General features: G+C 41.3%; 1 protein-coding gene across 1 annotated transcript in view; it reads left to right on the top strand.

Moving 5' to 3' along the window:
- Window positions 1–11,497, top strand: part of usp43a (ubiquitin specific peptidase 43a) — a 132,549-nt gene extending 121,052 nt beyond the window's left edge. Inside the window, exons 15-16 of the mRNA XM_030417296.1 lie at window positions 4,946–5,107; window positions 5,212–11,497. Of these exons, the coding sequence (XP_030273156.1) occupies window positions 4,946–5,107; window positions 5,212–6,368 (1,319 nt within the window). The 3' untranslated portion in view covers window positions 6,369–11,497. The remainder of the gene's footprint in view (window positions 1–4,945; window positions 5,108–5,211) is intronic.
- Window positions 11,498–14,758: the final 3,261 nt, after the last annotated feature.

Genomic DNA, 14,758 nt, shown 5'->3' with positions numbered 1-14,758 from the left:
GCAGGCTCTGCAATGTGACTATTGCACACATGTACATCGCGATGGCGATGCTCAAACGATATATCGTGCAGCCCTACTGCCAAACTGTGAAAGCTATTTGAGGACAGAGTACTGTGAAGCAAATTTACTTTTTTGCTCAATAGTCAATCAGTATGTTATACCAAAGACCAGCATAAGTCGACCATTATCAACAATCTGAAGGTCTTGAATCACCTGCCTTAAAGCTGCTCCTTTAACACCAGTAAAGCGTCCCTTTGCTTCTTTATTGACAGTCAGGGTGACTTCTCAACTTGAATCGCTGCTCTCGGCAGGTCACGTTTTATTGTGAACTAAAAAGCAATACATCAAGGCAGATTCTTCAGTGGATTCTGTCAATCGCAGTACCGTCTCTTTAATACACTTATGTCTTGCCAACTGCTGTCCTCTGGTTACCTACAAGGGTGAATGTCGTACAAATTATAGCAACCACGCATAAATGGAGATGAATTTGAAACCTGTTAACACAGTATGGCTGCTGAAAATGTCAGAATGTCTCCAATCATTAAAGGACAAGTTCACCCTAAAATATAGATGTTGTCATTTTCTACACAACCTCATGCTGATGGAAAGTCAGGTGAAGTTTCCTTGTCCACTAAACATTTCTGGAGCTTCACAGCAAGACAGCATTGCAGCATTTCCCAAAACAACTGAGGTAAATGGGGACTTGTTTTGATATGTAAAAAAACAACTGCAAATAAAATAAAAACATAAAAAGGCTCCATGTAGCTCGTCATAATCCAAGTCTCCAGAAGGCCACGAGATCCCAAGTTGATTTGAGTAGATGATATTTACACTCTTTTTTAAGCCAAAATCCTCACCAACAAGCTGCTAAACTAATAGTGTTAGCGCGCACCCCGTCTGCAGCCTGAAAATACAGCCTTCTCGAATCAATATGTGACCACTGGGCTTTAAGAGACAAGCTGTCTGTTTGTTGTCTTTCCGTTTTAAAAAATCCCAGTCTGCTTCAGTTGTTTAGCAGAATGCTGCAACACTGTTTTGCTGTAAGCTCCAGAAATGTTTTGTGGACTAAGAAACCTCACCCGCCTTTCCATCGGCATGAGGGCGAGTGGACGAAGACCGATGTCTCCAATGCACTTTGTTAATCTCGTCCACATCTGAAATATCAAGCGCTGTCTGTTGTCAGTAATGTTTTCCTCCCTTTTGCTTAAGCCAACCGTTCGCACTTCTGTAAACTGCAGCTGTGTAAAAGCACTGAAGTTGTCCAGCCTCAAGGTGTGAAAGATTAAATGTGAAGTGCACTGAGTCCAGGTTCAGAATAGTACAACACTTACCTCTTCAGGAAAAGGCAGGAGTACTTAAAGGAGAACTTCGGTCGATTTAAACATGCAGCTTCATTGCTCAAGCTACCCTTGACTTGCGAGTACCGAAGACGCGAACACATTTGGTCCAACCATTACAGAGCTCCGTGAACGGAGATGTAGCATTGAACGCTAACAGCATGGGGTCAGAACTTTACACTGTGTTTTAACCGTCTTAACATGCTCCACATCTCACACCAAAAGTTATGCAACATCAGCAGACACCTTAGCACACAGCACTGTAGCGTGTATGACTCAAACTGAATAAAAAAGTAGTTAAAACAGTGTGTTTGTGCAAGGAGCTACACAGAATAGAGATAAAACCAAGGATGTATATAAGTATATTTGTCACTATTTGCTTGTGTTGCCAGCACTGCCAGTCAAATCTGATCAAAACACACCCATGCTGTCCTAATGAAGCAGGTTAGCTGGGCTTAAACTTATTACTATTAAACTTGCAATAAATTGATAACTAAGATTTCTCATTTTTAAAGACTTGATTGGTTCTTTTTGGTCATGTATATGTAACAGTCTAAATACTAAATAAATAAACCAAACTTTTGGGTGCTTTAGATAATGTGGATTTCTCTGGAAAATGATTGCTTTAGAGAGATAGTTGTCTTTTATTTCCAACAACAAAACAATAAATAATTAGGATCAAAATCACTACCCCCACTGTCTCTATTACAATTGAGCTCTGTGGGTGTTGCAGAGCCACGTCTTTGCATGCATGATTAGCTGCTTTAGGCTTAGTTGAATAAAAACTTCCGTTATTGAATTTGTGGCTGAGTGTGGCTCGCATTCTAACATGATTTATTACATCCAACTCAATCAATAGACTCTTCAGAAGGCCAGGTTGGTGGTTTTTTTTTCTTAACATACTTTCTCAGAAATGTCCCATGGGGCAGTTGCTGTTTACATTTCTAAAAATAGATTGTGCGACTAATGTGATGACAATGTTGATGTCAAAACTGTATCGTGCTGAAGTTATTCTGCAGATAAACACGCTGTCTGCTGCTCAGAGATCTATTTTAAAGATCTATTTTCACCCATTGTCCTCGTTTTCATTCCCCCTTTACCTGATGGGTCACAGACAAACTTTAAATCAGTCAGAACTCTTCATGTGTGAAAGAACAAACATGAGGTGGCATTGAAAATAGATTCAGATAAACAATGTACAGATTGAAGTACGTTGTATTTCTGTCCTCATAATGTAGTTTGACGCAAAATACTATATGATGAGGGACATTGTGCTCGTAGCAGCCTGCTACTTTTACAGTCCTGGCTGATCAGTTGAAGCAATCAATCAAAAATAAGTGTTGTAATCAGGTGTGTTTCCTATCACGTACACGTACACTTGTGTTTCCTCCTCCTCTTCCCTGTCTGTATGGAGGAGATAAACAGAGGTGATGCATTTAAGGGACTGGAACAATAATGGCAGACCATCAATTCCAGGTAACTGGCTGGGACACGGAGGATAAGGAGGCCGTGTTGCACAAATAACAAAAGCATTGTTTTTTTTCACATAAAAAGCTTGTCTGCTTGCAGCAATGGTATGGGAACTTTTGGGTCAGTTAATCCGACTCAGTGTGACCAGCAAGGAGCAATGTCTGCCGGTCTACTGTTCACACCTCCAAAAACAGCAACCTGTAAGTGGGCTCAATGCAGGAGATACTGTCACACTGTCACATTGTCACCATAACACATTTGTGCGGCAAAAGGTGTAAAAAAAGAACATTTAAAAATGTAAAAAGAAGTTTATGGATGGTGGAAAACAACAGTATCCCCTAGAATATTCACTCACAGGATAATTCCAGTATTTTTAAATAAGGGCCCTGTATTCAAGCTGGTATCCGCAACACGGCTGCAATGGCCGCAAAGTAATCCTCAGAGCCAACTCCGTCTGGTAAAGTTACGTTCACTAGAAGGGCTTGGTTTTGCTGTTGACTAGTTGAGGTGCCTGACAACAAATTTGGAAACTACAGAGAGACCGTTTTGTCAAATAATAAGATCCTTTTTGTAACCTGAAACACGAATCCCGTCCAAGGAGAAGTCTCACTTTAAATTTTCAAAAACTACACTAGAGAGAGTTTGAGAGAGGAGTTAGGAGGAACTGAGTGGAAATCACTCCAAAAGTTTGCCTGACTACTCTATTGTTCTTCAGTCCTCGTCCTTGGGGATGCCTGTCCCGCATGACTTATATGTTTTCTCTGAACAAACCTGATCGAATTAATCAGTTTGTCTTCAAGCTCTGCTGAAGCCTAATAACATTTATTTAAATCAGGTATGTTTGAGCAGGGAAACCTCTGAATCATGCAGGGCAGGGGTCCCAGACTAGCAGATTTTTACAATCTAGATGATGTAACAACAACTCAATTTGTGCAATTTCAGAGCGAGACTGTAACTTTTGGTTACTAAAAAGTTCTGTTATCGTAGCAATAGTTTCTTTAATGTTGTCAGACACTTTGAAAAACAACCTCAGCCTCTGAGAAGCAAAAACAAACACTTTTAAAAGGTCGAGTTGCGGCGCGCAGGTGGTCGAGTGGTTAGAGCGCATGCCAAATACGCAGTCGACCCCAGTTCGATTCCAGCCAGAGGTCCTTTGCAGCATGTCACATCCCCCTCTCTCTCCCATATTTCCTATCTGTCTACTGCTTAATAAAGGTGTCTATGCCAGAAAAAATCTTTAAAAAAAGATAATAAAAAAGGTTGAGTTGCCCTATAGGATTGCATTGCTGACGTTGCAGCTGCCACCTGAGATGATCTACTGGACTGATTTCAAAACATTGAAATCCTTTCCACATCAACACATTCAAATAGAGGGCCCAGGTTGAAAAATACCAGAATTACCCATTAAGTAAGAATTTTGCGGTACTTCACATTGTAGGTTAAATTACCAAATAGACTATAAGGTAGTTTATTGTACTGTCAGAGCCACTCTGCTCCACTGCTACTTCAACATTTGTTCCTGTACATCTTGCTGTTATTATTATGTAAATTTGAATGCAAGACTGGTTTACACATAATGGATCTGAGTAATTAATCTGCCACTGCCGGCAGTGTGTTAATATAAACTTCATCAACATCAGAACTTCCCTTTAGGACAAGCTGTTTTTTGAAATGACAGTCCCCTGATTTTTTCACATTAAAGTCTGTCTACAGGTGTCAGAACCACTACAAATGTGACAGATGTTGTACAAAGCCTTTTCTGGCTCCACAAAGGGCTGTGCAAATTCGATAGATACCCTCAAGTGATGTCTCCTGAGTCGGTGTCAGTTGGGTGTGAAGACTACAAGTCTGAAAATAAATCAGATCTGGGGTTGTGAGTTTGCAAAACCTTCATAGACACTCTTCGTCACTTGAGGCTTACAGCTTAATGCTAGATACCACTAGCATAACACACCCAAATCTCTGACAGTATCAGTGAAGGTCAAGTTTTGCTGTGGTTAATAGAGGGGCCAGATTTAGACATGGGAAATGCATGGGATTTTAAATGTCGACCATGTTAAAAGAGTGTAATGGTCAACTGGTGTTTTATGGTTCATATTCCTCCTCTGATTCCTCTCTTTCCTTTGTGTGTCTCACAGGTTCTACAAGTTCGTCAATGTCAGACCACTGGCTAATCCGGCTGACAGGGGACAGTAAGAGAGGCAGCCTGGTGTCCCGATCATCTACCACCTGCCCGTCGTCCTTACCTGACTCGCCTGAGTCTCCAGTCTTCCTCGACAGTGACTCTAAAGAGGAAAAAGGTAATCCAGGATTGGCCCTAATCATGTCAGTGGCTTATTCTGTGCAAAGATTGTGCATTTTAATGTAAAAAACTAAAACATTTTCCTCTCTACTTAACTGTCAGGGGGGTTTGAGAACAGGCCATTTATAAGAGGTCTTCAGGGACGCAGTGTGAGCATGAGAGCCCCCAGCAAAACCAAGGACACCCTCAGCAAAGTGCTTCCCCTACGCTGGTCATTCGGTGCCAAGGACAGACGGAAACCTGACACAGTACCTCCACCTGTCCAGGATCCTGCCCCTGTGGAGCTGGTGCAGTACTTGGAATCTGGCCGCCGGCCCCGGTGCACAAAAGACCCTATAGTAACATTGATGAGTGAACCGCGCGGCGCCAAGGAAGCTGCTGAGGTCCGCAAAGTAACCAATGTACGATCCTCCAGCGTTGGGAGCATTAGTTGTGTTGGTAAGCATGGAGAGGGGTCTCCACAAGTCCCGGAGGGCCAGAGGAGGCCATCAGAGAAGACAGCCAGCTTGAGACGCAGCAAGGAGAGCCAGACAAGAGATGAGAGCACTGTGAATATCAGCAGTGGCTCAAGTAGTAACACCCTCACAAGGAGGAAGGATGCCAGGAAGCAGAGCTCATCCAAAGCTTCACAGGATACTGAGGCAAAAAGGAGTTCCAGTGCTAGAGTTCAGCCGAGCTACAGCACTCCCAGCCTTCATGATGGGACTCTTAGAAGACAAAAAGGGGACAGGGCTGATAGGGAACCCCACGGTACATATGAAGGAAACTCTAAGACCAAGAAAGGCGAGCTGCCCAAGAGCCACGAGGGACTTCTCTCCTTCTTCAAAGGAAGCTTCCTGAAGAAGGATAAGGACTCAAGGAAGTCCAAAGATGATGGGTCATGGAAAGGCAGAAGTGAGGAAGGTGGCAGAAGGACCCTCTCTAGGCTGTCACTGTCCAATGGGGCAGCAGGGGGAGGAGCTGGGGTGGAGGGAGGCAAATCTAATGGCTCAGGCCATTTGGGCGATGAGCTGGCAAATGGGAAGGCTGGACGAAGCACCACTGACATCAAACGCTCCCAGAGCTCTTCCAACATCCCCACCAAAGCGGAGCACAGCATGCGCAGGACAGCATCTTTGCATCGTAATGGGATGTCTACAGCCCCAGCACCATCGCGCAGCCTCACAACAGATAAACCGTCTTACGGCACCCTGCAGAGGACTCGATACAGCACAACCTCACTGGGACGCAAGAGGACAGTCCCCGAATCCAGCTTCTAGCACAGAAACATTTAACACCTCCCCATACACACACACACAAGCCTTTCGTTTGTTATGAAGTGAATGACGTCCAGTCTCTGAGATCAAAGCAATAGAGCTCCACTCACAGTGGGTCGCCTTTTTGTTGCCAGATAATGAACTGGCTCCAGTGGTTTGCACCATGGAGTTGAGAGACATGCAGCAAATGAAGGGTCATTTAATGCTTGGATGAAAATAACAGAATGAAATGACCTGTCTATCACACCTATGAGCAAGTCCATTTTTATTCTGTTTTTATGACTTAAAACAAGTGCCTGAGCAACGAATATGCAGTTTAGACCATTTACTTTGTCTGTTTAGCACTGGAAGCACGAAATCCCTCACACACACACACGCACAATCACACTTGTACTCAAACATAATATCCACATTTGTGTCTTATTGCTGTAGTGGAAGTGTTGGAATCCATCACTTAATTTTGAATTTGTGTGGTTTGTCTGCTTGCAAGGAAGACACACTGATTGTGTTCATTTATGAGAATGTAATGTGTCCACTTGATCGACGTTGGTGCTTCGAGGCTGCAGTTTCTGATCAGTAACAATTGTTCATCTCTAATCCCTCGTTTAATGTTTATTTAAAGTATGGGATGGCTTTTAACACAACAGAGTGTTTTCATGAAGCACTTAGTTACCCACATGTGACCACAAACTGCAGTTGTTGTTTATTCAGGGTTTGAGCTGCATTTATAATACAATGACCTCTTGCGGTAATCAGTCGCCGGAGGTGTTATTTTGACCCGGGTCTTATTTAAATCCAAACAATGAATCCCTATTAGGACCAGTAGAGCTTTATACGTGAGCCTGACTATCATCCCTGCAGTGGAAGAGAAATTAGAAAATAAATCGGCTGAATAAAAATATGTCTGCTGTGAAGTGTAACATTAGTACAAATTCCAGTCTTAGAGAATGTGCTCTATAGCACCAATTACTCATACTGAATGCATTCCATGTTTTTTTTTGTTTGTGTGATCACCCTTTAGTTTATGATTCCTGTTTCAGCTGTCACACAGTTAATGTAGCTGCATCCTGCTCTGGTATATATGGAGGTGATAGCAGCATTCAGCACAGCAAGAGAGTTTTTCTCCTGACTCAGAATGCAGACTGAGGCACATGTTGTTCTGAAAGCTTCCGGAAGCTGTGTCTGATGGAAAAAATGCTTTTTCTTTTTTATTTCATCCATTTTGTTAAAAAATGTTCACCCTAATTTTTGTTTTGTCACGACAATATGCGTCTACCTAAAGGTAAAAGCTCCTCGTAGTGGAAACTAATAAGTGCTTTGCTGTACCTATTTGAAGGTCTATGCTGCTCCCTTCCAGACAGTGATACTCGCTTGTTTATTTCTGTGTGAGGGTTTGATTCGAATGTGGCCTGAGAAATCAATGTCACCATGAAAGTGAAAACAAACCAAAAGTTGTCTCCTTAGCAAATGCTTTCATCTATATATGATCGAGTAAATGCAAAAAGAAATCAATATTTCAATATTTCACTGTGTACTGTCTTTCACTTCATTTCTTAGTCTGAGTTGATTTAATATCAGCATTTTAAGTCTTCCATAATCAGCACCTGATTAGTACCTTTGCAGTTCCTTCCGGCATCATGAAGGTTTTGCTGCGCACTTTGTTCACAGCTTAGAGTATTATGATGATTCTGATGGTGTTCATGTCCTGTGTGCTAAAGATGTATTTTGGACACTTTGGGGGGACATGCAAGCATATTTCTTGTAATTTGGTACAAACTGTTATTTTTGCTGAGTTTTTTACATGTTACCATTATAACCCAATATGAACTTGCCACACAACTACATGGTTATGAAATGTATGAAATACACAGTAAAATTACACTCTTTTGGCTGCTGTGCACCTTCAGCCGGAGCCACTGGGAGGAAAGCAGGGAGCGTAAACTTAATTCGCCTGGCCCAGTTGTCCCCAGCCACACAATTCACGTGAGAGACATCATGCTCGTAGTCCTGCTTCAAATCCTGGCAGTAAGGTAATAGAATAAAAGGCCAGCTGGGTTGCCTCATTTGCTGCTGTGGCAATGTTTCGAGGTCATGTGTGCACAAATGTTCCCCATGATGCCTTTTGAGGCTCTACACATGTATGGCCCTACATGGACATTTGCACAGTACTGACATTTAATTTGCACTTTACACATGAGGAAAAGCGTTGTAAGTATGTAAAACTAGTACTTAATAAAGTTTTCCAACTGAAGGACATCTCTGTTATAAAAAGGCAGTTTAGTTTCAGGGTTGGTAAAAAATGATAAGCACAATGCCACCCTCGGAAAAAAGCTGTGACAGAACAGGTAGCATTGTATAATGGAGTATTTGCCCTGATGATCCTGTTTATTATCAAGAATTCAAAATGTGGAAGACTTGCATGACCCTTACCTTTTGCACCTCAACTGTCTTTGTCTGCCGGGTTTTGCTCTTTCAGCTGCACAAATTGAGAAGCAGTCGATACTGCCTGCAGTCTTTTGCCATTTAGAGTTTGCAGATTTACTGCAATATTTCTGAACCTTGATACCTTAGAAACACTATTTATCCAGTATAGATATGCTTTTGTGCAATGTCAATTCTTTTTTGCACAAACGATAAAGTTAAGTCTGTTTCTTTTCTTTGGAGTTTAGTTGGCTGTAATTGGAGCTGTGAATCATTGCGTCAAATCCACACTTGAGACTGGAGTGACCTTATTTTTTTGCCGCTGTTTAAAGATGGAAGCAGAAGTTTACTCAAGTCACAGTATTCACATGTGAATGTGAGCATGGCAAACCATTGTTAAATTTGTGTTTGTCTAAAAATGAAGTAACCCTACAGGGTCTATCCACCACGATTTAAAACAAAATGAGTGAAAAAAAAGTGTCATTCGCTGCAAATGCTGCATTTTGTTAGAAATTTGTCAGTCAGAAATATGGGAGGAGCCTGTGGAAAAAAAAGACAATGAAAGAGCTGAAATATTCTGGAAGCCAGTTTTCTATGCACATCATTATAACCCTCTTTGTGTTACTGCTTTATTTCCACCTCGAACACTTGAATCGACCTTTTCTCATTTAAATGCCACGGATACATGCTCGAGTGTCTTACGAACAAAGACACTGTAAGACACTTATGACATAACAGAATCGTTTTCCAGAAGAGAGGGTTTAATATCTCAATGTATAACCATCTTAGTTGGGTGTAATGTATTGAGTGGCCAGAAAAGAAAAAAAGTGCGCTAAATTCTTAGAGTAAATTTATGGATTCCCTTTTACCTGTGCAAAACCCTTTAAAAACACCGAAACATTTTCCTAAAGGGTAATGCCACTACTGCATATTTGTTAAAAATAAATAGATAAATAAACCACTTAGTGACTCCAGAGGAAGTTGCATGTAATCTGATACATTTCCCCCAGTGATTCAGTGGCATTGTGGGTAATGTAGGCATCAGGTTTTGACAAGTAGTTGTCTGGTCTAGCACTGCACTATAACACTGTTGGACTCAGTATGAAGTGTTTGAAACCAGAACCAGATCTATCACCTTTCTTATTACACATTTTCTTATTCATTTTCAAAATCTTGGCAAATTCATTACCCGCGATGCAACTAAGCCACTAACTGACATCACTGGAGGCAATTGTTGGATTACATGCAGCTTCTGCTAGAGCCACTAAAAAGCTTTACAATACTTTTTTCATATATGCAATTGTGCTCCACAAGACGATACGCTGATGTGTAAAACTGATGGAGTTACCAAGACTTGTCTCTGCACAGATAGCATCATGATTTAATGGCTGGCTCACTTTGCAGGTTGGGATGAATATTTTTTTATATGTGTCTAATCCTTCCCTTGACATAAGTCCCAAACCAAAAAGGTCAGGTTGACAGGTCATTGATTTTGCTGCAGGCATTAGTCAGAGCTTTAAAACTTTTGCTTTCCAGGGTTTTTGGTTTCAGGACATTTTTTGCTTCTGCGACAGATTAGGGAAAATATTTGTGCAAATGTGAATTTAACTACTGAAAGCTATATCGAGTGCATTGACTCACACGCAGCCCTCACAAGGACACGCCTCATTTGTTTTTCTGTCACACGTTCAATAAGCTGAGCTTGTTTCAAATAAGTCCAAGCAATAATAGTGGAATGTTTTTCTCATAACTGTATTTTTCTTTAATTATTTTTGACTCTGAAGTGCTGAACTAAGATTGTCTAGATGGCTTTGTATTAAACAAAAGCAAGCATTCATTAGGCCGCCTCTGTAGCTGTGTCTATCATGACATTGTGCTTTGATGCATGAAACATCGATTTCTTTTAATGTGCTTTGTGCACTTATTCCAAAACGTACTTTGAAACATCTAGTTGTTGATTCAAATTTCATCTCCATAATCTCTTATTATGAACAAGAACATTCATGCTTGTACAAATCGTTATAGACACAACACCCACCTTTTTTTATATCTTTTTATTACATTTTTCCGAGTGCTACCACCCACATCAAGTATAAAGTCAGTCAGCCTAGACAAACACTGATAAATTCACTTGAACTTTGCTGCTCTCTAAGGAAATGGCAGACGTAGACAATTAATTGGAGGAATCGATGCGTTGCTGTGGAGTGTAAAGTTTAGATAAAACCACAGAGGGGCTGTATCGCATCATGAAATTTGTCACAAAGTTTGTGTCTGGTTCTCTTTACATGGCTCGACCCAGTTGTGGCCACACACACACCATGTTTACTCTGCCAAACTGAGCACTGTTGTTGAGTGTTAACGCAATTTTTGTGAGATATGGGTTAAAGATGTTTTATATGTAATTTTTCTACATTTTATAAAAACAATCTGTGTATATATTTGTAGATAGACACAGACAGAGCAGTGTGTGTGGATGTGTGAGAGAGAAATGGTGGATGAATAAGTTTATTGTCACTGACCTTTGGCCTGTGGGATGGAGTGATTTGGGAATAAAGATACCAAGGTGTCGATCTGGACTTCACATGCAATATATTCCATGTTTTGCAGGGTGTAACGAGAATGCTTTCACTGTAAACAACAGTTTCTGCCCATACATGATGGTATATTGTTTTATTTTTCAGTACAATAAATAAAAAGGTTATTATTTACGACTATGGTCTTCAGTCAACATCTTTTAGTTGCTTGCTTATGAATTCTGCTCAAAACAAGTGCACATATGAACATTTTAGTGATGCAATTATTTATTTTCAGTATATATATATATATATATATATATATATATATATATACACATACATATATATACACTACTCACAATAAATTAGGGATATTTTGAGAGACTCAGTGGATTTCATACATACAGTGTTTGTTTCACTTCAGAGAGTTTTGGGATAGGGATGCAATTGTATTGGGGTGATAGACACACCTCATTTTGTGTTTTCCACGTAATGGTCTCACTGTGTACAGTGTGCCTTACATATTGGGGCCAATACCAAAAAAACTAAAAGGCAACCCTTTTCAATGTGGCATCAATTTCAACATTCTGTGGGTATAAAAAGCTGGTATTGTCAGTAAGTCATTCCAAGTTCATCATTCAAACAGCCATGAACACACGACGTCACTTAACGGACGAGCAGCGCCACCTGGCCATAGCGCGCCTTCGGGTCGGTGGCAGGCAGTCAGATGTTGCTCGTGAACTTGGTGTGTCTCAAAGTGTCAAAGCAGGGTTCCCTTTGGTGGAGGAGGTGCAACAGTCTGGGCAGGCATCACCAGTCAGCGCAAAACAGATTTGGTTATTGTAGATGGCTCAGTCACTGCACGTTCTTACCTCAGAGACATCACAGAACCCATCATCATCGCCCAATTTCGCCAGCACACCCCCAACTTTCTGTTCATGGATGATAATGCTCCACCACATCGTGCCAGAATTGTCACAGCTCGACTTCAGGAAGTCGGAGTGCCTCGTATGGTATGGCCAGCAATGTCCCCTGACCTGAACCCCATAGAGCACGTCTGGGACCAGCTGAAGCAGAGACTGGATGATCGTACCCCACCCCCACGTGACCCGGCAGAACTGTGTGTAGCACTTGTGGAGTGGAACGCATTGCCTCAGAACAACATTATGAGGCTAGTGAGGAGCATGAGACGTCGCTGTCAAGCTGTCATTGCGGCAAATGGTGGAAACACCTGCTAATGACATTGTCAATTTTTGTTATTTGGGGCTATCCTTGTTATTGTCTAAATTTTTGGGGTAATAAATATTAAACTAATGAAAATGGTGTTTCTTCTCATTTATTATTAGTAATATCAAAGGGAACTTTTACTTATTTCATTAAAATTCAGACCAAATAGGAAAAGCACTCATGTAAATAACAATATCCCTAACTTATTGTGAGTATGTGAGTGAATATATATATATATACACATATATACATATATATATATATATACATATATATATATATATATAAGCCAAAGCGGTGGAGTCAGTTTCGAATGGTTTGTTTGGAAACCCTAGTACCCCTCACATCTTGTAACTGGGCCTGCAGCTGTGTGGCAGTTGCATAACGATGTCTGAGTGCTTAGGTCCTTAGGTACTGGTCATCGTTGCGGTCTGTCACTCGTGGGACTCCACTCCTGGGTCTGTCACGAACTCTGCCAGTAGTTCTGTGTCTTGATGCAAGTCTGCTGATGACACTTTGAGACACACCAAGTTCACGCAACATCTGACTGCCTGCCACCGACCCGAAGGCGCGCTATGGCCAGGTGGCGCTGCTCGTCCGTTAAGTGACGTCGTGTGTTCATGGCTGTTTGAATGATGAACTTGGAATGACTTACTGACAATACCAGCTTTTTATACCCACATAATGTTGAAATTGATGCCACATTGAAAAGGGTTGTCTTTTAGTTTTTTGGTATTGGCCCCAATATGTAAGGCACACTGTACACAGTGAGACCATTACGTGGAAAACACAAAATGAGGTGTGTCTATCACCCCAATACAATTGCTTCCCTATCCCAAAACTCTCTGAAGTGAAACAAACACCGTATGTATGAAATCCACTGAGTCTCTCACAATATCCCTAACTTATTGTGAGTAGTGTATATTCCGCCTTAGTCCCTCCCACACCAGGAAAGAGGTGTCAAGGACACAGGCGTTTGACAAGTATAAGACATCTCTGCCTTGTAGTCACATGTTTAAGTGCTATCATTTATGACCTGTGGCACAGAGCATTTGTCTATTGTTTTCTTATAATCAACACCTGTATTCTGTTATCTCTGTCAGATGAGCAGAACAGGGTTCATGTCAATTTATATATTTACTTTCAATTCAGTTCACAGCATGGCATAATGAGACATCATTTGACAGTGAAATGTCAGTGAGAAATGTGAACAGCACCTTACGAGGCACAACAGCGAAGGACAGTGAGTTTGATCAAGCATTTGATCAACGTAATTAACAAATACCACTTCTGTGTATAGTATACTTATACCTCTTTAAAGACTCCTGTTCCCACCATGGTTTGTATATTCCAGCTGTGTATCACGCCTCTTCTAAGTCTTGGGTGCCAAGAAAACTTGTGTGCATTCACACTCCTCCAGCAGTAGCACTAGTGTTGTTCTGTAGTCTTCATTCTATATAAAATACATATGTACTTACTCAGAGAGGAAGTAATTACTCAATTAATCGCTATTTCAAAATAATCTTTCAAGCTGATTGCAGTTCAGGGATTTGCTGCTTTTCTTCATTCTTCATGAAATAATGGGAGCATCTTTGGGAAGGAGAGCAACATCTGTTGCAGACACTCACAGCACAATTAGTTTGTTATCTGGCTGACGTTTCTCTGCTCAGTTCAACTGATGGTGAAGGGTGAGTTTAGACTGAACACACTTTAGAGCTGAGGAAAATTGGTGATCAATTAAAGAGAGTGTGTGTGGACTGTTCCTGGAACCTCATTTGGGAGCTCACTTTAGAGGCCCAGCTTTTCATTGCTGCAGTCTCTCCTCCAGTCACTTTGTCCCACGTCATTGTAAACGGCATACGGATCGTGTAATTGCCTGATATATAATTAACATCCTGTTGATAACCTCTCTTCCAAGAAGAGTGCTGGTGCCTAAAATGGGTTTGCTCGAGAGGGATGAGGCTGTTGAGTCAACAATCATCAAGTTTCTTATTTTAACTCATACGTTTATGCCAGATTGCAGGCTGGTGACGGTATCTTTGAGACATTCTCCACTCACCGTTAAATCCCAGAGTTGTTTGAAAATAACATTATCAGTTGCATCACTCTGTGTTCCTCCCGCTGGGAGTCCTGAGGATTAAGCAGTGACAAAGGCTGAGAGGATGTAGCTGTCAGGGATGATGGAGGGGAAGACGCTTGGGATGTGGTCTTGGAGGGGGGGCGCTAGCA

The sequence above is a fragment of the Sparus aurata genome, chromosome 1 (genome assembly GCF_900880675.1).
Source record: "Sparus aurata chromosome 1, fSpaAur1.1, whole genome shotgun sequence".
NCBI classification, from domain to species: domain Eukaryota; kingdom Metazoa; phylum Chordata; class Actinopteri; order Spariformes; family Sparidae; genus Sparus; species Sparus aurata.
The sequence above is the reverse complement of the archived record's forward strand: the minus strand, read 5'-3'. Positions and strand labels throughout refer to the sequence as shown.